The sequence below is a fragment of the Bombina bombina genome, chromosome 11, assembly GCF_027579735.1.
Source record: "Bombina bombina isolate aBomBom1 chromosome 11, aBomBom1.pri, whole genome shotgun sequence".
NCBI classification, from domain to species: domain Eukaryota; kingdom Metazoa; phylum Chordata; class Amphibia; order Anura; family Bombinatoridae; genus Bombina; species Bombina bombina.
Genome location: NC_069509.1, coordinates 33,230,526 through 33,255,462, shown reverse-complemented (window position 1 = coordinate 33,255,462; position 24,937 = coordinate 33,230,526). Strand labels below are relative to the sequence as shown.

The following is a 24,937-nucleotide window of genomic DNA, read 5'->3' as shown; positions in this document are numbered from 1 at the left end:
TTTCATCAGTCCACAGCACCTGCTTCCAAAATGAAGCTGGCTTGTCCAAATGTGCGTTTGTGGCGTGTGTGCAGAAAAGGCTTCTTCCACATCACTCTCCCATACAGCTTCTCCTTGTGCAAAGTGCACTGAATTGTTGAACGATGCACAGTGACACCATCTGCTGCAAGATGATGTTGTAGGTCTTTGGAGATGGTCTGTGGGCTGTTTTTTTTTTTTATTATTTTAATTGAAGTTGTAAGAATTACAAACAGGGCCGCCACTAGAAATTTTGGGGCCCCTGACTTAACCATTGATCAGGGCCCCCCCCCCCCCTTTGACATGTGCAATTTTTGACCAAGTGACTAAAACGTATATGCACTTTATTCTTAAGTGTCTATTTAAACTTGGAAATGTTGTAAAGGTAGTAACATACAAACACACAGACACACTCATACACTGAAACACACACACACACTCACACATAAGGATTCACATATAGACACTCTAGAAACACACTCAGACACAGACACCCAAACAGACACTCAGCACTTGTTTACATTGACCTGACAAGTAATGAGGTAAACTACAGTTTTGTAAAAAAAGGAGATTTAGAAAACAAAATATGGAGTTCTGATTATCTTTTTGTAAAGGAAGATGCCAACTAAATGATGCCAACGGCATGCAGTGGCTACCACACTGAAGTTACAATCTGAAATTGCACAAAGAAATAAAAAAAACATTTGCTAAGTAACTCCTACCTCCTCTGCAAATTAAAGTGATCTACACTGTACAAACAAAGTGCCTAGTCTTTCTCACACTGTGCATAGTGGTTGAGTGCACACTCAGAAATCCTCTCAAATGCTAATACTTTACTCCTTGTAATAACATCTCCCATGCTCAATTAGCACTCTGCTGTAGTACCCACTGGTGGCTGCCAAAATTAAAAAAAAAAAAAAAAAAAAAAAAAAAATTTTTTTTTTTTTTTTTTTTTAGTTCTTGCCTCATGGGGCCCCCCTGGCCCATGGGGCCCCTGACAGGAGTCACCCCTGTCCCCCCCTGATGGCGGCCCTGATTACAAACATAGGTAAATAACATACAAAATTCGTCCAAAGATAAGAATGACATTCGAGCTAAGTACATATAACAGTAGCATATCATGTTCTAATGGAATGTGAGAGAAGGCGTAGATGAATTAAAATTGAACTTCATTTTATAATATAATATATAACATATGTTCCCCACAACGTCAGAAAAAAACGTCTTCATTATGCGAGCTAATGATGTCAGAATGTGGGGAGTTGGCTTCAGTGGCGTAGCGTGGGGGGGGCCACAGGGGCGGTTGCCCCGGGCGCATAATTATGGGGGGCGCAAAGCGCTTGGTTCACAGCCTTTACCAGACATTAGACAGTCCCAGACTCCAGCGGTGCTTTGGCAAGCAAAGGGAACAGGGAGGGAGGATAAACATTCTAACAGGCGCCCTGCTGTTCTGTCTTGAGTCTCAAGCCAAGTGTGAACTTCAATTGTAAGTCAAGCGATGCCTGAGAGTCTGTGACTGTAAGTGTAATCAGACTGTTACCTGCTGACTAGCGTTGGTTTACATCACTTAGCACGGCGGTTCCACCGTCCAGTCTCCTCCCACTCCCACAGCGCAGTTCAGGAGGGAGCAAGAAGTGGAGGAAGACTGTCTCTTCTAGCGCGTTGTGCCGCCCCCGACTTTAAGGTAAATAGTTTGTCTCACTGTCTCACAAAAATAAAACACTAAAAAAAGGGAAACAAAGGTCTGACTGGAATCATGGAATGTTCTTTGGTCATGTGGTAAGGAACTCATAAACCGAGCCCCCCCCCCACACACACACACACAGTGAGCATACTTGCAGCTTGCTCCTGCTTTTAATAAAATAAAAAAGCACCAGACTTCTCTCTTCCCATGAGACAGACATAAGATAAATGTTGCAAAGTTAGTGTAGCGGAGTCTGGTGCTTTTTTTATTTTATTATAAGCAGGAGCAAGCTGCAAGTATGCAGAATAAACATGTAGAAAAAGGGTAGCAAATAGAATAACAAAAGAAACACACAGACAGATGATACCTTCTTTTATAGGGAAAACAATTGCATGCTTAATTCTAAAAAAAGATATCTTATAACAGAAAAGATCTGAAAGTACAATGCAGGAAAACGCAGTGTTAGAAGGTGGCAGAGATACTGATAACTGATGCCAACCCTATTGACTGCAATATATCAGCCACTGCCATAGCATGTAAAAGTTATAATATAATAATTATAATGGGTTAGGGGGGCGCAATTCTTACCTTGGCCTGGGCGCTGACAACCCACGCTACGCCACTGGTTGGCTTATGTTCCAGCCACTCTTGGGCCAAAGTATGTGGGGGGGGGAGTTCAGCCGCTCAAAATAAAGAGGGGAAGGGGGTGGAGCCTATTGAGGTAATTCAGGGAAGGAATAAGGAGAGTGATATGGGAACATATGGCATGGGTGAATAAAAGACAACAGAATAAACATAGCTACAACAGGTTATGAGGCGAAATAAGTGGATGCTGGTCATCGCACAGGATGACTCTCCTGGTATGAGTTACCAATGGTGCAATAATCAAACCTGACGGTCATCATCAAAACAATTCCATAGGAAAAAGGTGTCACCATACATCTTTGGCCACTCATGTAATTGGGTCAAAATTGTGCTCATATCAACATATTGTGAAGGTACAGAGGCATGACATTCATATTTATAGCAGAATGTTAAGTTGATTAATAATAATAAGCCCATCAGCTCAGTAGTAGACAGATATATAGGAAGACCTATAAAAAACCAAGGGAATTCCTCAATGGTATAAAGTAATCATGAGGTATATGCTGGTCAGTGTACACATAAGAAGGCTCTCCCAATACCATTTACCCCTGGTGTAGCAATCAAGCGTAAAGGTCATCATCATTACAATTCCATAGGGAAAAGGTGGTGCTATACATCTTTGGCTGCTCATGTAACAGATTCAAGATTATGCTCATAAAAGCATATTGTTAAGGTATCGAGGAATGATATGTATATATATACTGCATACATACAGGGAGTGCAGAATTATTAGGCAAGTTGTATTTTTGAGGATTAATTTTATTATTGAACAACAACCATGTTCTCAATGAACCCAAAAAACTCATTATTATCAAAGCTGAATAGTTTTGGAAGTAGTTTTTAGTTTGTTTTTAGTTATAGCTATTTTAGGGGGATATCTGTGTGTGCAGGTGACTATTACTGTGCATAATTATTAGGCAACTTAACAAAAAACAAATATATACCCATTTCAATTATTTATTTTTACCAGTGAAACCAATATAACATCTCAACATTCACAAATATACATTTCTGACATTCAAAAACAAAACAAAAACAAATCAGTGACCAATATAGCCACCTTTCTTTGCAAGGACACTCAAAAGCCTGCCATCCATGGATTCTGTCAGTGTTTTGATCTGTTCACCATCAACATTGCGTGCAGCAGCAACCACAGCCTCCCAGACAATGTTCAGAGAGGTGTACTGTTTTCCCTCCTTGTAAATCTCACATTTGATGATGGACCACAGGTTCTCAATGGGGTTCAGATCAGGTGAACATGGAGGCCATGTTATTAGATTTTCTTCTTTTATACCCTTTCTTGCCAGCCACGCTGTGGAGTACTTGGACGCATGTGATGGAGCATTGTCCTGCATGAAAATCATGTTTTTCTTGAAGGATGCAGACTTCTTCCTGTACCACTGCTTGAAGAAGGTGTCTTTCAGAAACTGGCAGTAGGACTGGGAGTTGAGCTTGACTCCATCCTCAACCCGAAAAGGCCCCACAAGCTCATCTTTGATGATACCAGCCCAAACCAGTACTCCACCTCCACCTTGCTGGCGTCTGAGTCGGACTGGAGCTCTCTGCCCTTTACCAATCCAGCCACGGGCCCATCCATCCGGCCCATCAAGACTCACTCTCATTTCATCAGTCCATAAAACCTTAGAAAAATCAGTCTTGAGATATTTCTTGGCCCAGTCTTGACGTTTCAGCTTGTGTGTCTTGTTCAGTGGTGGTCGTCTTTCAGCCTTTCTTACCTTGGCCATGTCTCTGAGTATTGCACACCTTGTGCTTTTGGGCACTCCAGTGATGTTGCAGCTCTGAAATATGGCCAAACTGGTGGCAAGTGGCATCTTGGCAGCTGCACGCTTGACTTTTCTCAGTTCATGGGCAGTTATTTTGCGCCTTGGTTTTTCCACACGCTTCTTGCGACCCTGTTGACTATTTTGAATGAAACGCTTGATTGTTCGATGATCACGCTTCAGAAGCTTTGCAATTTTAAGAGTGCTGCATCCCTCTGCAAGATATCTCACTATTTTTGACTTTTCTGAGCCTGTCAAGTCCTTCTTTTGACCCATTTTGCCAAAGGAAAGGAAGTTGCCTAATAATTATGCACACCTGATATAGGGTGTTGATGTCATTAGACCACACCCCTTCTCAGTACAGAGATGTACATCACCTAATATGCTTAATTGGTAGAAGGCTTTCGAGCCTATACAGCTTGGAGTAAGACAACATGCATAAAGAGGATGATGTGGTCAAAATACTCATTTGCCTAATAATTCTGCACTCCCTGTATAGCAATATGTTAAATTAATGAATAATAAGCCCATCAGGTAAATTTTAAACATAAATAGGAAATGTGTAGTATTCCTTAATGGTAGGGAGTAATCATGGGGTATGTGCTGGTCAGTGTAATATAGGGAGAGCTATAAAATACTAAGCCTAGAGGTATCCCAAGCAGTAGACTGGTGGGTTGTTAAAACACAAAGATTATGCCTAATTATTCCAATGTAAGAATCTACCTGCATATGGCTTGAGTAAACCTGCTCTTAAATGTGACATCGTGCTAACCGCAAGGTTTGTGGCTTATGGTTTCCTAACATAAAATTGTAACGTGAACTAGTAAATTAATGCAAATGGAGATTACATATTCCCCATCTACCGTTGTTATATAGTGAGCCTTGAGGTAGTAAACAGATACATCAGAGAACTGCTGTCTCATATCTATTGTATCACACAGCTCTCTTTAGGGATATAATGCAGAAAGGCCCATTACATAGTAGATCCAGCATCACTACCCATTTAACATGGCATTATATCATTATAAATGAGAACCTGCAGTTGATAAGACTACCACAGGGCAGTGCTTTGAACAGTATGGAGATAGGTGGGTGTGTATAACTAACTACTGTTATTTGGACCTATATATAGCCCATGACAGTGACATACAAAGCTTAGCAGTAAGATTGGGGAGCAGAGGTCACCAGATAGTGAACCTTACGTTATGAAACTGGGGTACATATCTATGTATATTAGGATGTACACATAGCTGTAAATTAAAATAATCTACAAAAAGCTTTGAAAATGTCATCATAAACCTGAAAGCAGTCCAGCTATGGCCGTTGTAGTATAGTCATTCTCAGTGCAGTGCCTCAACTGTTAAGCCCGTATAAACTCATGTTCGCAGCAGGCTCATGTAGAGAGGTTTTATCCGTTAGCTGAGGGGATGTATAACTGTGTTAAGAGATTATGCTTAAAACCCAAGCTTTCTCCAAGACACAACAGGTTAAGTTATAGGTGACACGCAAAGCAAAGTCTGAGACAACGGAAAGCATCTATGTACTGCTCAGTGCTGACAAGAGTGTCTTACCCTATACAGGCTCGCACATCAATACGCTCCTCTCTGGCAGAGCATAGATGGCCCTTAGAGCATTTGAACCAAATCACAGTCTCTATTGTCGGACTTGACGGGGCCTGGTGAGTTGAAGTAGGACCTCCACTGTTGTCATGCTCCTCAGTATTGATGGTAGTGTGGGTTGTCGTCTTTAGGTCATTGCATCTACTAGATCCCCTCAATTTTATCTGTGACGCCTCTAGGTGAGCTTCGCTATGTTGCGCAGGTCCAGTGTGAATGGTGGAGGACTGGAGGGTATTATACTGCTTGCAGATATCTAATTGTACCTCCCTCACAGGCTTGAGGTTCCAGATCTCAGTCCCGCAAACATCCTCTGTATCCTGAGGTGTGTCTCCTCTCAAGTGTGGTGATATTAGTTCACAACGACTAGCCGTCCCCTCAGCTTCTCCTGCCAGCAGAGCGTGTAGTTGCGGATCCCAAGGAGCTCTCAGTGCTTGAATAAGAGCCTGTTGCTGGTTATCTAGGGAGAGCATTAAGTTGCGGAGCACAGAGATGATTTGCCCCTCCATAGAGTAGCTTAAGAGGTTACATTTTAGAGATGTATCTCTAGTAAAAGAGATGATGCGTAAGAGTCCTCTAATATGGCGGCTTGCTCCATGCGGCAGACAAACTGGGAGGCCTTTGTACTGTTGATTTTGTCAGCTATTATGTATTATTGTCTCAAATCTTTTATCCTGTATTCCCAGACTGATTGAGAACCAGGTCTCGTAGTATAAGGATGTTCAAAGTGCCAAAATTATGAGATTTATTGAGTAGATGACAGAAGCTCTGAAATGGCACGTCTTGCTGCATCGGCTGCTGGCTCCGCTCCCCCCTGGGGGTTGTTTTTGACAGTTCTCACCATCCTTTGCCGCTCCGATATTTTACTTGGCCTGCCCCTTCTGGCCTTAACAAGAACTGTGCCTGTGGTCTTCTATTTCCTCACAGTGGACACTGACAGCTTAAATCTCTGCAATAGCTTTTTGTAGCCTTCCCCTAAACCATAATGTTGAACAATATTTGTTTTCAGGTTATTTGAGAGTTGTTTTGAGGCCCCCATGTTGCCACACTTCAGAGGAGAGTCAAAGAGAACAACTTGCAATTGGCAACCTTAAAAACCTTTTCTCATGATTGGATGCACCTGTCTATGAAGTGCAAGGCTTAATGGGCTCACCAAATCAATTGTGTGTTCCAATTAATCAGTGCTAGGTAGTTACAGGACAGTATTCAAATCAACAAAATGACAAGGGTGCCCACATTTATGCACCTGTCTAATTTCATTTTGATGCATATTGCACATTTTCTGTTAATCCAATAAACCTCATTTCACTACTGAAATATTGCTGTGTCCTTCAGTTATTTGATAGATCAAAATAAAATTGCTGATCCAAACAATTAATAATTTATAAATGAAAATCATGGAAATTTTCAGGGGTGCCTAAACTTTTGAATACAACTGTATATGTGTATATATATATATATATATATATATATATATATATATATATATATATATATATATATATATAAATCCCACGTGTTTTAAACAATTTTTTATGAAAGCGAACCTGACTATATATGGTTGCTTGATCATTGCAGTGACATAAATAAACTGCCATATTACTCATTGATAAAGTTTACTTCGTTTTTCGTCTTTTGTTATATTTGTATGATACTGCTAGCAGTCATTGTTATATTTGTATCATACTGCCAGCAGTCATTGTTAGATTTTTGCTAGAGCTGAATAAAAAAAAAACTATTGATGTGTATAGTTCTTTTATTAAGGTTTTGTGAAAATAAATTTATTTTTTACGAATTTTAATTTTTTTATAAAAAGAAGCATTTACGATCAGGTAAAGAGATCATATATGTGTTTAACATTCCAACTGCACAAAAGAAGCATAAATAACCCTAATGGGATTTGAAACCCAAAATGTATTTCATGATTCAGATAGAGCATGTGATTTTAAACAACTTCTTATTGACTCCTATTATCAATTTTTATATGTTGTTTTGGTATCTTATGTTGAAAAGCAGGGATGTATGCTTAGGAGCCAGTGTTGTCAAATATAGCTACTTTGTTGAGATTTGCTACCTCAACGTGCACATGCTCACAATTACGTAATCTCACTCCACATGTTTGAAAGGAATGTGTGGAATGCAATTATGTAATGACGAGCATGCGCACATGCAGGTAGCAAACCTTGACAAAGGAAAAAACAACAATAGGACCGCATTTCCATGATCCCACTCAACAGAATGTGTTGGCAGCTGATTGGCTGTAACTACCGGTGATCCCCATCTCCACTTTTATTTTAGTTCGTCAAAGCCCCCCTTTTGTAAACCTCATTCCCCGAAGTTCACTTGGCGTGGATGCAGGATCGGCGCAGCGCCCCGGGGATCCTCTGGCATCCACCACAAGAGAACCTTGGGGAATGAGGTTTACAAGGGGGGGCTTTGCATTGCATACATTCCTTTCAAACATATGTGGATTGTGATTACGTAATTGTGAGCATGCGCACGTCAAGGTATCATCAGTTTGCAAGAGCACTATATGGCAGCACTATTTCCTGCCATTTATTGCTCCAGATGCCTAACGAGGTATCTCTTCAACACAGAATACCATGGGAATTAAGCAAATTTGATTATGGAAATAAATTGGAAGTTCTGTCTGTATCACGAAAATGTTTTTTTGTTTCATATCCCTTTAAGTATTGGTTATAGAAAAGCTATGTAAACATAGCAAGCAGAATGAATTACACTTCTGGTGGAAGGTAGGAGAGAGCAGTAATAAAATGTTAATTTTTTTAAATATTAGGCTTCGGTGTATGAACAGAGACAAAATGATGAAGACGTGTGTAAATAAAAAGGTGCTAAAATTAGAAAATCTGATTTCCATGCAAGCTCAGTTAATTTGAATGGGTTGTGGTGTCAAAAGGCTGCTATTTCACATACAAAAATTAACCAAACCTAAATGAGTGTATGTGCATACATTTTATACTCTGCTGCTATAATAAGTTACTAGAAGCACATTAAGTGGAAATCAACTTTACAGTGCAGTGTCCCTTTAAATCAAGTGTTATGTTTACATTCAGCACATTACAGGCGTTTTATGTCAGTGTGCTCTATAATGTAACACAAGGGTCAGCTACCTCGGGCCCCCAGATGTTTTGGAACTACATTTCCCATGATGCTGAGACACTCTTTAGGCTGCCGTGTAGTTCTAAAACTGGGGGCACGAGGTTGCACAGAACTATATTTAATATCTAGCTTTACTGAGAAGCTACTTTTTAATTTTGTGCAGAATTTGTATTATAAGCTTATTGCACACCTGTTTCAACAAGTTCTGAGAAAGATTAACATTCTGGTAAGCTCTTTTACTAATTTATATTCATGGACTCACTTTACTGCTGGAGCCGAGAGTGTTATCTGCAGTGTGCGCATTAAAGGGACAGGCTACACCAGAATTTTTATTGTTTAAAAAGATAGATAATCCCTTTATTACCCATTTGCCCAGTTTTGCTTAACCAACACTGTTATATTAACACACTTTTGCCTCTGTAATTACCTTGTATCTAAGCCTCTGCAGACTGCCCCCTTATTTCAGTTCTTTTGACAGACTTGCATTTTAGCCAGTCAGTGCTGACTCCTAGTTAACTCCACGCGCGTGAGCACAATGTTATCTATATAACACACATGAACTAATGTCCTCTACTGGTGAAAAACTGTCAAAATGCATTTAGATAAGAGGCGGCCTTCAAGGTCTTAGAAATTAGCATATGAGCCTACCTAGGTTTAGCTTTCAACTAAGAATAACAAGAGAACAAAGCAAAATTGGTGATAAAAGTAAATTGGAAAATTACATGCCTTATCTGAATCATGAAAGTTTATTTTGGACTAGACTGTCCCTTTAATGTTTGAGGCAATATTTCAAAGAATGTGTTAAAAAAATGCACACTTTTAGCTAACAAGAACTACAGCCAAGCTGGTGATCTAAGAAAGATTTGGGAATATGGCCAACAGGGACTGGCTATGGGGTCATCAGGGGCCCATGATGAGCTTGTTATAACAGGTTATACACGCTATTGGGTGAGCCTAGTTCAGATTTGGGAATATGGCCAACAGGGACTGGCTATGGGGTCATCAGGGGCCCATGATGAGCTTGTTTAGAAATATGGCTAACAGGGGGCTTCAGGATGATGGCTGTGATTAGCTCTGATATAGATTGGCTTAACTGAGAAGGGATGCATGTAATGTCAGAACTAAGGTCTGATCTGGGAATATAGAATACGTAAGCGGCAGGGTCCAAGGGTCTGATGAAGACCTAAAGTGACAGGGAAAACATAACTTGTATTCCATAGACAATAAAACATGTACAGGGGACTCATGGAGCAAGAAAGTCACTTAATCAGCGTTTCGCCTACACACTATTATTATCGGTTATTTGTAGAGCGCCAACAGATTCCGCAGCTCTATTAACAAAGACGGAGTACAACAAAACAATTATAGGAATCAAATGGGTAGCGGGCCCTGCCAAGAGTTGCACTGTTGTAGTCAGCTCTTGAGAAGGTGATCAACAAACAGCTGGACTCTTAGGCTTACATGCTAAGGGGGTTCAGGGGATAGCATTGGAGGAGAGGAACTGGTATAAAGAAAGGTTAGCGTAGGTTGTATGCGTCCCTGAACAGTAGAGTCTTAAGGGAGCACTTGAAGCTTTTAAAACTAGAAGAGAGTCTTGTAGAGTGAGGCAGAGAGCTCCACAAGATGGAAGCCCGTCTGGAGAAGTCCTGTAAGCGGGAGTGTGAGGAGGTAACAAGAGAGGAGGAGAGTAGGAGGTCGTGAGCAGAGCGAAGGGGACGGGAGGGAGAGTATCTGGAGACAAGGTCTGAGATATAGGGGGGAGCAGTGCAGTTGAGGGCTTTGTATGTCAGAATGAGAATTTTGTGTTTGATCCTAGAGGCAAGAGGAAGCCAGTGAAGGGATTGGCAGAGAGGTGCAGCAGATGAAGAGAAACGTGTAAGGAAGATGAGTCTGGCAGAGGAATTCATTATGGATTGTAAAGGAGCTAGGCGGTAGGTGGGGAGACCAGAGAAGACAGAATTGCAGTAATCGAGGCGGGAGAGAATGAGAGAGTGGATTAAAATCTTAGTTGTGTCTTGTGTAAGGAAGTGTCTAATTTTGGAGATGTTTTTAAGGTGGAAGCGGCAGGCTTTAGCCAATGACTGAATGTGAGGAGTGAAAGATCTGAGTCAAATGTGACCCCGAGACATCGAGCATGCGGGGTAGGGGTAATGATGGAGTTGTTGACAGTTATAGAGAGATTGGGGGTGGAGAGTTTAGAAGAAGGGGGGAAAATAAGGAGCTCAGTTTTGGAGAGATTTAGCTTGAGGTAGTGAGAGGACATCCAGTTGGAGATGTGAGAAAGACAGTTAGTGACACGGGTTAGCAAGGAAGGTGATAGGTCTGGTGCAGAGAAGTAGATTTGGGTGTCATCGGCATACAAATGATATTGTAAACCGTGGGACTTTATTAGGGAACCTAGTAATGATGTGTAGATTGAGAAGAAAAGGGGACCCAGGACAGAGCCTTGCGGCACTCCGACAGAAAGTGGTGACGGGGCAGAGGAGGCCCCAGAGAAGGCTACACTAAAGGTACGGTTTGACAGGTAGGAAGAGAGCCACGAGAGGGCTGTGTCACATATGCCGAAGGATACACACCGTAGTCTTAGCCTATAAAACATGCCTTAAAGGGATAGTAAAGTCAAAATTAAACTTTCTTGATTCGGATAGGGCGTGCAATTTTAAACAACTTTCTAATTTACTTTTAGCATCAAATTTGCCTGGTTCTTTTGATATTCTTAGTTGGAAGCTAAACCTAGGTAGGCTCATATGCTAATTTCTAAGCCCTTGAAGGCCGCCTCTCATCTGAATACATTTGAGTTTTTCATAGCTAGAGGCCGTTATTTATTAACACTGTGCTCACGCACGTGGAGTTATTATAGTCAGCACAAATTGCCTGAAATGCAAGTCTGACAAAAGATCTGAGATAAGGAGGCAGTCAGCAGAGGCTTAGATACAAGGTAATTACAGAGGTAAAAAGTATATTTCTATAACAGTGTTGGTTATGCAAAATGGGGGAATGGTAAATAAAGGGATTATCTTTCTTTCAAAGCTAGCCTTTTTGGTGTTTACTATCCCTTTAAAACAGTGTTTAAAAATCAGTCACTTAACCATAATTGGACAATACTTTTAAAGAGATAGGGACCGCTTAAATCTTTAAAGGGACACTGAACCCAAATTCTTTCTTTCATGATTCAGATAGAGCATGCAATTTTAAGCAACTTTCTAATTTACTCCTATCAATTTTTCTTCACTCTTGGTATCTTTATTTGAAAACAAGAATGTAAGTTTAGATGCCGGCCCATTTTGATGAACAACCTGGGTTGTTCTTGCTGATTGGTGGATAAATTCACAGACTAATAAACAAGTGCTGTCCAGAGTATGAACCAAAAATTGTCTGGCTCTTTAGCTTAGATGCCTTCTTTTTCAAATAAAGATAGCAAGAGAATGAAGAAAAATTGATAATAGGAGTAAATTAGAAAGTTGCTTAAAATTGCATACTCTATCTGAATCTGCACTACACTTTATTCATTATTATTTTGTCAGTTTTTTCTATAATTTAATTCTTTAAAAAAATGGATTTTCTAGCTCTGAAAACTGAAAGAGCACATTACAAGTATCAGAAGCCCAACCCTGCCACAGATATGTCCCTAAATTGCAGTTTATCTGATCATTTCTGCTGAAACAATCTAGAATTTGTTAACACAATGACAGTGGTAAACTCAGTCTTCTCCAAGAAGAAGTCCAGATTGACACCACCAAATAAAAAGCAGTGGGTGGAGCTTTACCATAAAAAAAAACAAACAAAGGTGTCATTCTCTAATAGACTCTGATGATAACCAATTGCAGCAGTTCCCAAAGAGGATGTTACCTGCTCTGGGGAGGTACAGGATGACCAAGGGGGCACAAATAGGTAGAAGAGGTGGTGCTGAGATTACCCTAGGAGATGCTAGTAGACAAAGAGTGGAAGCATAACTATAAGTTTTTTTTTTAACTTTGTATTTAAGGGTCGCCGCTTTTATAAATTGTCTTTTTCAGCAATATATTGTCCTTCTACAGAAGACTTGCATTCTTTAACCCTTTAAGGACACAGCTTTCAGTTTGCTCAATTGTTTTATGAAGGAAAAATCCCATCATATGTCCTTAAGAGGTTAAAAGTATTGTTAACAAACGGCAGAGTATGTGATTACTGTGTAGTAGCAGGAAGCACAACACACCTGTTGTGCTTGTCTGATTAGCTTGGCAGTCATCTTGGGAAGTTTTTTTTGAGTCTGTCATCAGAATGAATCTGTGTATTGTGCACTACATAACACAGGAAAACGAAATACATCCCATAAGGTTTATTGGTGCAGTTTTACATCTATGCTCAGAAAAAGTTTCAGAATGTGATGATTAAAGGGACACTGAACCCAATTTTTTTCTTTCGTGATTCAGATAGAGCATGCAATTTTAAGCAACTTTCTAATTTACTCCTATTATCAAATTTTCTTCATTCTCTTGGTATCTTTATTTGAAAAGCAAGAATGTAAGTTTATATGCCGGCCTTATTTTGGTGAACAACCTGGGTTGTCCTTGCTGATTGGACAGCACCAATAAACAAGTGCTGTCCATGGTCTGAACCAAACATTTGCTGGCTCCTTAGCTTAGATGCCTTCTTTTTCAAATGATAGCAAGAGAAAGAAGAAAAATTGATAATAGAAGTAAATTAGAAAGTTGCTTAAAATTGCATGCTCTATCTAAATCATGAAAGAAAAAAATTGGGTTCAGTGTCCCTTTAAAGACTCATCTATAAAAACACAGTATAAAACCATTTAAAACTTACTTAGAAGCTCCCAATTTAGCTCTGTTAAAAAGGTAGCTGGAAAGCCCACTGCAAGGGGGAAAAACAGACACCCCCTCCCCTTGCATATGAAGACACCCTTTACACAAACAGGAGCAAGCTGGAGTAGGTATACGTCGGTATTCTCCTAAAACTTTGGGGCTTGGTTAGGAGTCTGAAAATCAGAGCAATGTCATTTAAAAATAAGCAAAACTATACATTTTTATATACAAAAAACCTGTATACACTATATAACTGGATCATCTACAAAACATTTTATGTAAAGAAAATCTGTGTATGTCCCTTTAACTTAAAACCTATTCATCCCATTAGCAATTTTTTGAATAGTAAATGATTAAATGTGGTTATGAGATTCCTGCACAGAGACTATTAAAACACCTCACAAGATTTTAATTAACCCAAAAAGCAATCAGAAGACTTCAAAAAATGTAATTCCAAAAGGGCACATTAGTTCTGTTGTATCAAAGTTTTTTTATTTTATTCCCTATACAACCCACCTCCCCCCAGAAAAATATAGGTGCACCCTCCCCCCCCCCCAAAAAAAAAAAAATATAGGTGCAATTACTTTTACCAGTTTGGGCTGGTCCTAATTTGATTAGTTTCAGCTTTATTCTGGCTGTTGTGGGATAAACAGATTAAATGTAATTTTACACAAGTGTTTCTAGTTAGAACTTGAATTTACGTTTAACCTCAAAGGTCATGAGTAATTATAGTAACATTTATTCTGTTGCTCCAACTACAAAGCTGAATGGAAAGAAAGTTAGTACTAAATAAGCTTTTAGAAACACATCCCTGGCTGAACAAAATCTGTCTACCCCTGCCAATTTGAGTACAATTCAATGTATTAAAACTTCTGCACAAGGGACAGTATCTTGATTTTAATTACCTGTAGTATTAAAGTTTAAAGGGACAGTCAACACCAGAATTTTTGTTGTTTTAAAAGCTAGATAATCCCTTAATTACCAATTCCCCAGTTTTGCATAACCAACACAGTTATAATAATACACGTTTTACCTCTGTGATTACCTTGTATCTAAGCCTCAGCAGACTGCCCCCTTATTTCAGTTCTTTTTACAGACTTGCATTTTAGCCAATCAGAGCTGTCTCCATTGTAAATTTGTGTGCATGAGCTCAATGTTATCTATATGAAACACGTGAACTAATGCCCTCTAGTGGTGAAAAACTATCAAAATGCATTTAGATTAGAGGCGGCCATCAAGGTGTAAGAAATTAGCATATGAACCTCCTAGGTTTAGCTTTCAACTAAGAATACCAAAAGAACAAAGCAAAATTGGTGATAAAAGTAAATTGGAAAGTTGTGTAAAATGACATGCCCTATTTGAAACATGAAAGTATTTTTTGGACTTGACTGTCCCTTTAACTCAAGTATTTAATTGAATTAAGACCATTCAAAATAGCCACTACTTTTTGGAACCCCCCCATTAATTTAGTATATTACTTTTTTTAATCTAAGCTTAAAAAAAGTTGCTAAATAAGCATCCTTTTAGGAGCAGTTTTTGGTCTGTCCGAAAAGATTCCATAATACTTACTGAGGTGTTAAGATTAAAACAAAGTTACAAGGTAGATTACAGACTGCAGCAGTCCAGCAAAGATCTATACATTCTCAATGCAGACTGAAGTATGATTAAAGGAATATGCCTTATGCTAAAGTTGTTTACAGCAGTGAGTCACCTCAGTATTTAGTTTTGCTATATGAAGTTTTAAGGATCATGCAAAAGTATTTCTTTGTAATAAATCCAGCAAAAAGGATCATGTCCTGAAAGGTTGGGACTGACTTGCAAAGGGTCATCCATCTCCAGCAATGGAGCTATGTAATGTGCCCTTAAAGGGACAGTCTAGTCCAAAATGAGCTTTCATGATTCAGATAGAGAATGTAATTTTCAAATTTACTTTTACCAATTTTGCTTTGTTCTCTTGGTATTCTTAGTTGAACCCTAAACTTGGAGGTTGATATGCTAATTTCTAAGCCCTGTGTAAATATACATGTGTATCTTATATCCAGGTATAATCAGATCTCATTACTGTATCACATTGTGTACATATACATGTGTCTTTATCTTATATCTGTAGGTATAATCAGATCTCATTACTTTATCACACTGTGTACATATACATGTGTCTGTATCTTATATATGTAGGTATAATCAGATCTCTTTAATTTATCACATTGTGTACATATACATGTGTCTTTATCTTATATCTGTAGGTATAATCAGATCTTATTACTGTATCACATTGTGTACATATACATGTGTCTTTATCTTATATCTGTAGGTATAATCAGATCTCATTACTGTATCACATTGTGTACATATACATGTGTATCTTATATCTAGGTATAATCAGATACCATTACATTATCACATTGTGTACATTATACCTATATAAGATAAAGACACATGTATATGTACACAATGTAATAAAATAATGAGATCTGATTATACCTACAGATATAAGATAGACACATGTATATGTACACAATGTGATACAGTAATGAGATCTGATTATACCTACGGATATAAGAGACACATGTATATGTACACAGTGTGATAAAGTAATGAGATCTGATTATACCTATAGATATAAGATACAGACACATGTATATGTACACAGTGTGATAAAGTAATGAGATCTGATTATACCTACAGATAGAAGACAAAGACACATGTATATGTACACAATGTGATAAAGTAATGAGATCTGATTATACCTACAGATATAAGATACACATGTATACGTGCACAATGTAATAAAGTAATGAGATCTCTATGTAATCACATTGTGTACATAAACCTGCTTATTTATCTTAAAGCTGTCCATAAACCAACCATCAATACTTGGAGAGAACAATGGAAAATTAACATTGTATTACTTAATCTCTAATATAACCCACTGGGAGTGTAAATTTTTTTATTGAATAATTTTTATTGAGGTTGTGTGTGGTACAGCTTATACGATGTAAAATGAATATATAATATAAAGATTTAGCATCACACTCAAAAATACAAAAACTTTGCAAGGGGACGCTGAAAAGTACCTCCTCTCTTAAAACCTCATTTTTACAGAGGTCCCCTTTTGTTTACATATTTTCATTCTATAGGTCTTCTGACTGTTCCACAATAAAGGCATGACCTTCGAGATAAGTTTAGTCTAAGGCACCTCATCAGTACAGTATTGCGGTCTCGTGGGGGGGGGGGATGTCAAGTCTCCCCTCTGCTTAAATATATTAATACTGTGTGATAGTCCAGCTTCCTACGCACCTGGCTTGTCGGGGGGGGGGGGGGGTGTTGAAAGGTCGCATATCGGGAATCTAGGGTCTGATACAGCATAAGGGGTAGGGGGTCTCATCTGTTGGCAACTATTCTAATCCGTCTGGTCAACCCAACTTTGGAATTTTTACAGGTCCCATATAAGGCAGTAGTCATTTGTCTGCGTTCTGTAAAGACATAGTTTTCCATATTTTTTTTTATACAGTTTACAGTGTCCACTACTCCCTACCATCTGGGGAGTTGGCTCTTTTTCCAATTTCTAGCAATAAGCAATTTAGTGGAGATGAGAAGCTACAAGTCTGCTAGGTTGCTACAAGTCTGCTAGGTTGCTACAAGTCTGCTAGGTTGCTACAAGTCTGCTAGGTTGCTACAAGTCTGCTAGGTTGCTACAAGTCTGCTAGGTTGCTACAAGTCTGCTAGGTTGCTACAAGTCTGCTAGGTTGCTACAAGTCTGCTAGGTTGCTACAAGTCTGCTAGGTTGCTACAAGTCTGCTAGGTTGCTACAAGTCTGCTAGGTTGCTACAAGTCTGCTAGGTTGCTACAAGTCTGCTAGGTTGCTACAAGTCTGCTAGGTTGCTACAAGTCTGCTAGGTTGCTACAAGTCTGCTAGGTTGCTACAAGTCTGCTAGGTTGCTACAAGTCTGCTAGGTTGCTACAAGTCTGCTAGGTTGCTACAAGTCTGCTAGGTTGCTACAAGTCTGCTAGGTTGCTACAAGTCTGCTAGGTTGCTACAAGTCTGCTAGGTTGCTACAAGTCTGCTAGGTTGCTACAAGTCTGCTAGGTTGCTACAAGTCTGCTAGGTTGCTACAAGTCTGCTAGGTTGCTACAAGTCTGCTAGGTTGCTACAAGTCTGCTAGGTTGCTACAAGTCTGCTAGGTTGCTACAAGTCTGCTAGGTTGCTACAAGTCTGCTAGGTTGCTACAAGTCTGCTAGGTTGCTACAAGTCTGCTAGGTTGCTACAAGTCTGCTAGGTTGCTACAAGTCTGCTAGGTTGCTACAAGTCTGCTAGGTTGCTACAAGTCTGCTAGGTTGCTACAAGTCTGCTACTACACAATGAGTAGCTTTTTCGTTAGGCTAATTGCCCTGTTCCTGGTGTGTATGTCAGTTGTAGGTCCCTCTCCCAGGCCTCCATGTGTATCATTGTGGGGGCTGTGTTAACCAAGGCCAAGAAACCTTTCAGAATACGTGAGGGATACCACAGGCTACATAAAACTTTCAAATGCCAACATAAGGGTAATGGAAATATTTCTAAACAATTTAATACACTCCAGCAGGTAGTGGATCATTGAGAACAAATTAAAGGGGAGACAGAGTAAACTGTCCCTTTAAAGGGACATAAAACAAGTTGGGATAGATATATACTTTACCTGCAAATTTATACTGCAGTGCCTTGCCATCGACCCTTTAAGTTTCTGAATTGTACAGCTCTAACTCCCCACACATTTTCTTCTATGGTTGTATCTACCTTTGTACAGGGCTGTATTCTTACAGAAGCAGTCATTATCTGCTGGATAACTAGAAACAAATAAGCTGCTTTGAAATACAATGCCTGTGTTTGATGCTAAATACTGATAAGGGGGTGGATCAGACTACTTCCGACAGCATGGCTATGCAAGTAATTTTGCTTTGACATTTTTAAAATACTTACCAGCAATTTGTAAACTATTTACTTAAATAGCCCTTTCAGGATATGCACAGATCACAGTTTTATATCACTTTAAACTGCTACTGTAGTATCAGTTCTTCTGGCTAATATTTACTTGCTTAAACCGTTTTTATTTAGCTTCCCCCCCCCCCAGCACAACTGCTCTTCATAAGCACAAATGTCCCTTTACAGTAACCGACCTGTAAAATACGCAAGCTCAATAGATTGAAGGTTTGAGCTGACACCCTGCCCTAGATGATAAAAAAAACTTCACAATAGACGATTTAGTTTAATACTTTATTTGGAGGTTTAACGGAATGAAGTAGAAAAGCAGTAAGCATCACTATTCGTACAGCCAGTCTTTTGCACAGCTTTTGTATTCTACCAACTCATTCTCATTGAACCAAAGGGCGATTTCCTTCTTGGCACTTTCGACGGAGTCACTGCCATGAACGATGTTCCTGTGGGAAGATTAAGCAGGGTCAGCAGGATGCTGCAGTATTTGTGATTAGCGTATCTACAGATAAAAGCGTTTGGCCTTACGTAAATGTATGGTATTGAGCACCAACGTATCTGCAAACTATGGCAAAGCAACCTGGGCTAATTCTGCAACAGCAGCCAAGCAGTGACGACATCAGAATATAAATACAAAAGCACTGTGATCTAAGCTACTGTATTATACCACCTGACAACTTAACTCTGAGCCAATGAATGTGGGACGATCTTACAGCTGGAACAAACAGCATTAAATAGTAAGTCAACATCCTCCAAGCAGTCTTGTGACTTCAAGCCACCAATCGCTGCAGTAAATTGAGCATCTACAAGATTCTTAAAGAGACATGACATAGGTTCCCCATGTGAAGAAATATTATTTATAAAGTAATATTTCTTTGCATCTCAGATGCCTACAGACTTGAAGCCTCCTGGCAGGGGAAGTAGGTTTACATAACTAAGCCATCGTGTATCTTTGCAAGCAAGTGGTTAAATGGACAATTGCATTAAAAAAAAAAAAAAAAAAGTAGGCAAATGAATTTAAAAAAAAAAAAAAACTTATCAATTTACTTTTATCAAATTTGCTTTGTTCTTTTGGTATTTAAATTTAAAGCTAAACCTAGGAGGCTCATATGCCAATGTCTAAGCCCTTAAAGGTCCCCTCTTATCTGAATGCATTTGACAGTTTCACAGCTAGAGGGTGTTAGTTCGTGTGCCATATAGAAAACTGATCACACCCATGGAGTTACTAAGATGGCACTGATTGGCTAAAATGCAAGTCTGTCAAATGGAACTGAAATAAGGGGCAGACTGCAGAGGCTTCGATACAAGTAATCAGGTAAAACATGTATTAAAGGGATAGTTTAGGCAAAATGAAACTTTCATGATTCAGAGAGCATGCATTTTTAAATCAATTTTCTAATCTCCTATTATCAATTTGTTCTCTTGGTATCTTTATTTGAAAAAGGCAATAATTTAATCTTAGGAGCCGGCCCATTTTTAGTTCAGCACCTGGGTAGTGCTTGCCGATTGGTGGCTACATTTTGACAGCAATCGCTATCCAGGTTCTGAACCAAAAATGGGCCGGGTCCCAAGTTTACATTCAAATAAAGATACCAAGAGAACAAAGAATAGGAGTAAATTAGAAAGTTGCATGCTCCATCTGAATTATGAAAGTCCTTTTGACTAGACTATCCCTTTAATATAACTGTTGGTTATGCAAAACGGGGAACTGGGTAATAAAGGGATTCTCTCTTTTTAAACAATTCTGGAGTAGACCGTTCCTTTAAGTTTGAGTGACCAAAGCAAAAAGTCTGTTCAGGAGACCGGGGCAGTGTCCATCTGAATTTCTGAAATGCAGGTTTATTTAATATGCTCTAGGGTTACCCGTTTGCCTTATGTTACAGCATTAAGGAAACCGAACCACCACCACCTGTCTCCTATTCAGCTAAATAGCCTTAAGGCAAACCAGTATTTGATGTACGAGTCCCATGACTATTTTAATAATTTGGGGTGTAGTCCTCTAAGGAACAAGTAAGCAAAATAAAATCTAGTTCACTTCTGCATTGACTGGAACTTGTGTCAATAACCTGAAGGCATTAAAGGAACATACTGCACAATATTGCATTGTTCATTATAAGGCATCAGCCCTTAGCCCAGGTGTTAACCGCTTCAGCACATATCACTAAGCATTATAGAGTCATGGCTCAATCATTCAGCATGCACCCCCGCAGCTGCTTTGCTTGCAGTGGAAGAAATGTTTAAGATTAATTACAGGGAAGGCTAATCAGGATTATGCATAGTAAAGTACTTTCATTATTAATCACTATGTATCTGCCTAGTTACAGCTTGATTAGATTTCTGCATTCCTATGAGACGCCACTAGGTGGTATACAAGATCAAGTTTACAATACTGCAGATACTAGGGCGGCTTACTAAAATGAAAGCAAGTTTGCAACTTGCTAAGATTGGGTCATATTCTGTTTATGAGACTCTGAGCCCTATGAACTAGGAGTTTGCTTCTAAAGCCTATTGTAGCTTAGAGAGAAGTCGTTTATAGGAAGAACTTGTTAGGGCCTTTGTTCTTACAGAAAAGATTTGCTTCATGCAAAAAGCAGGAATTAAAGGGACACTGAACCCAAATTATTTCTCATGATTCAGAGAGCAGCAAATTTAAGCAACTTTCTAATTTACTCCTATTATCAATTTCTTCATTCTCTTGCTTTCTTTATTTGAAAATAAAGCACTCGTTTATTGGTGGGTGAATTTATCCACCAATCAGCAAGAACAGTGTGTCCACCAAAAATGGGCCGGCATCTAAACTTACATTTCAAATAAAGATACCAAGAGAATGAAGAAAATTTAATAGGAGTAAATTAGAAAGTTGCTTAAAATTTCTGCTCTCTGAATCACGAAAAAAAAATTTGGGTTCAGTGTCCCTTTAAAGGAACATTAAACAAATTGCTTGAATTATGCATTTTGAGCAAAAATGAACCTTAGAATTTTTAAATTATATTTTAGTTTAAACATTGAAAAAGAAAAAAAACTGGTAAAGTAAATCTCCATACATAAGTGGGCACCACCATATTGTAACTTAGGTTACTTTTTCTGCTGACAGTTAGGGTTATAAATTACATACTAGTGTGCAACCAATGACTGCAATATAGCTGCGTCTGAACTTCCATGTTCAAATTGGAAAGCCCACAATAATCAGAGAGCAATCAGGAAACGTAAATTACATGAAACAGCTTTGCAATATAAAAATTTTATAATATTTTTAAGTGTAATGTCCCTTTAAGATCAGAATCTACTCCAGCAATGACAGCTGAACATGAACTAAACACTGCAACTCAGGACAAAATGCACGTTAGACTAGTAAAGCAAACTGACGCTAGGCATCTTGTGCCTCAGAAGCAAATACGCTAACCCAGTTCTTACCCCAACACTAATGCCCTGGTGCAAAATACATTTGCATTTAGCCAAGTTAACCATTTAACCCCTTTGTTGTTACACAAAGCACAGGTATGTTACCATCACTAACCACCAAGGGATAAAAAGCAATACTTCAAATCACAGCATAGAATTGCATTTTGCAGTGTTGCACAGTACCCAACATAGCCGGCAGTGGCACAGGCTCAGCCACTAGTCAGTTCACTACTCACCTGCCAACCTGGATGGAGAAATCCCCACGGATAGTGCCAGGCTTGGAGTCAGCAGGGTTGGTCTCTCCCAGCATCACACGACCAGTCTTGACCACACCAAGACCCTCCCAGACCTGCAGAAATAAAAAAAGGTCTCAACTACATTTGAAGCCAACCAATAAAGGCCCCAGGGGAGACTGGAACATGTATAGAATGCACTTCCCATAGGTTAAAGTAGTATGACAAGTTGTGGTATTCTCATGTACCTTATTTACAGCATGATACTTAAATGTGCATAAAGTAAAAGTATTAATGCTTTATACTCAAGTACCCTTGATCCAAAGCACAGCTGCAACAAAAGGTTTTTAAACTGGCATTATAAGACAATGTGCAAGACATGGCTATGGATAGGTCTTACCAGGCTTGTTCTTTGTCCAACAGCTATATAATCACCATCAACCAGCACTCTAGTGCACAATCTCCCCCTACTAGATTGTTACTTCCCTCCATCCCACCACATCAGAGAAATCAAAAGGACAATCAAATCACCATATGATAGTAGCCAACTCTGCTCAGCAAATGTAGCTTATTATATGGCAATTTGAGTCAGTACTATTAATCTAGTGCATCTGTGCAGTGTAAGGTTTGCCAAGGGGTCAAAAGCTAAGTCTAAGCTTGATAAATCCCAGAAGCCACTGTCCTTAGTTTTATTGCCGGCTATTCCCTTTCTAGATAGTTCTACAAGCTAAGTAAAATCCTACCCAGCTATCTAATGCAGATAAGCACATTCTGGTACTCACGGTGGCCACAATTGGTCCTGATCCCATGTATTTTACTAGCCCAGCGTAAAACGGGCGATCTTTCAGGTCAATATAGTGCTGCTTCAGGTGATCCTCGGAAGCCTGGGGATAGAGAAACAAGGCATTCAGTTGTGAAAACACACTCCATGTGCTTTAGTAGCCCGTCAGCCAAGGGTTAATAGATTTGCAGGCATTAAACAGGAAGAACCACGTTAACTTTCTGGCACGGGCGTGAACTGAAATTTAATCTCCTATCTTCCCATATGGCCACCAATGGGTCAGCTCTGTTATGAATTAAATGGACTATAAAGAGTGAGGGGTGTGGGTGAGAAATGCAGGACACTAGACTTTAGTTATAACAAGGGTATTCTCCAGCATAGCCCTATGGCAGACAGGATTGACTGACAAGGTCACAAGTAAATGTCAGTTTCCATAGAGTCAGAATAATGAGGAAGGAGAGTGATGGAAAGTTACAGCCCAAGGCACAAGAACTAAATGAAGTGGGAATGGGAGTGACCTGCACATATTTCATGGCCACCAGACGGAATCCTTTCTGCTCAAAGCGTTTGATGATTTCACCGATCAGACCGCGCTGGACCCCATCTGGTTTGATAGCAATGAAGGTACGCTCCTTGTTAGCGGCGGCCATCCTACAAAGGGAGCAGAGAATGGTTATGGGAAGGCAGCAAAGCACTAAAATAGGCCCTATACCCCCAAAGTTACAAGACATACTGGTGACCCCAAAAGCAATGAATGGGCTCAGGCATCCATAGACATACTAGGACCCCCAAAACCCAACAAGCACAAACCTTTAGGGGCCCCATATACCTGTGCTCACATGTTCAGCACACTATACCCATGAGCATTCTGGGAGCCTCAACCCTTTTGCCCCACAGGCAATGTGAAGGCACTTTATAAGCATGGAGGGTACCCTAAAACCTGCAGGAACCCCCACCCCACTAGCTCTAAAAATGCACATCCAGCCAAACCCCATAGCGACTCCCTGTACTACCCAGCATGCACCGCTGCACACACCTCGCTTTCTATTACACAAATAGGAGCAGAAAGAAGAAAGAAAGCTCTGGCGGAGCGTATTTATACCTGTCGTAACGTCACTGCTAATAAGGATTCTGATTGGACAATGTGTAGGTGGGGTTTCAGCAGCTGCACAAGGAGCCGGTACATGTGACAACGCTTCTTATTGGTCAGTGAAAACAGGGCTTCCTATTGGTTATTTGATGAGTAGAGGAATTCGACTTCCCCCTAGTGAAGTCAAGTGTCATTGCACGTCTTGTCTGCTAGCTACTGCCAGGACTGGTTCATTTTCAAGCATAGCACAATAGATGTGTAACATAGTGTGACAGCTAGTGACAATCTCAGCATTGCTAGATGTTCAATATATGGTCATCTGAGGCAGTACTGGTGCTTGTCTGATATAGGGTGTCCTCCTATCAGGACAGGCTCAGACAGTATGGTGCTTGTCTGATATACTGTGTCCTCCTATCAGGACAGGCTCAGACAGTATGGTGCTTGTCTGATATACTGTGTCCTCCTATCAGGACTGGCTCAGACAGTATTGGTGCTTGTCTGATATAGGGTGTCCTCCTATCAGGACTGGCTCAGACAGTATTGGTGCTTGTCTGATATAGGGTGTTCTCCAATCAGGACTGGCTCAGGCATTACTGGTGCTTGTCTGATATAGGGTGTCCTCCTATCAGGACAGGCTCAGACAGTATGGTGCTTGTCTGATATAGGGCGTCCTCCTATCAGGATAGGCTCAGACATTATGGTGCTTGTCTGATATAGGGCGTCCTCCTATCAGGATAGGCTCAGACATTATGGTGCTTGTCTGATATAGGGTGTCCTCCTATCAGGACTGGCTCAGACA

At 39.8% G+C, this 24,937-nt stretch overlaps 1 protein-coding gene across 2 annotated transcripts; it reads right to left on the bottom strand.

Moving 5' to 3' along the window:
- Positions 1-952: 952 nt before the first annotated feature.
- LOC128642504 (nucleoside diphosphate kinase A 1) lies at positions 953-24,144 on the bottom strand. Of its 2 annotated transcripts, XR_008399667.1 has the most exons (6): positions 24,085-24,144; positions 23,567-23,699; positions 23,050-23,151; positions 22,271-22,383; positions 18,908-19,078; positions 953-977 (listed from the first exon to the last, which is right to left on the bottom strand). XR_008399667.1 is itself a non-coding variant. In XM_053695284.1 (5 exons), the coding sequence occupies exons 2-5, from the start codon at positions 23,696-23,698 to the stop codon at positions 18,961-18,963; spliced, it is 465 nt and encodes a 154-aa protein (XP_053551259.1). In that variant the 5' UTR covers position 23,699; positions 24,085-24,144; the 3' UTR covers positions 18,901-18,960. The 2 variants fall into 2 exon arrangements, 1 of the variants encoding a protein (XP_053551259.1); XM_053695284.1 differs by lacking the exon at positions 953-977 and having other exon boundaries at positions 18,901-19,078.
- Between the last annotated feature and the right edge of the window lie 793 nt (positions 24,145-24,937).

Excerpts from the sequence above, each read along its gene's own strand:
- LOC128642504 (XM_053695284.1), bottom strand. The coding sequence starts at position 23,698 with ATGGCCGCCGCTAACAAGGAGCGTACCTTCATTGCTATCAAACCAGAT. Across the intron at positions 22,384-23,049 it reads CAGGACCAATTGTGGCCACC|GTCTGGGAGGGTCTTGGTGT; the intron begins GTGAGTACCAGA and ends TTATTTCTGCAG. Across the intron at positions 19,079-22,270 it reads TTCTCCATCCAGGTTGGCAG|GAACATCGTTCATGGCAGTG; the intron begins GTGAGTAGTGAA and ends ATCTTCCCACAG.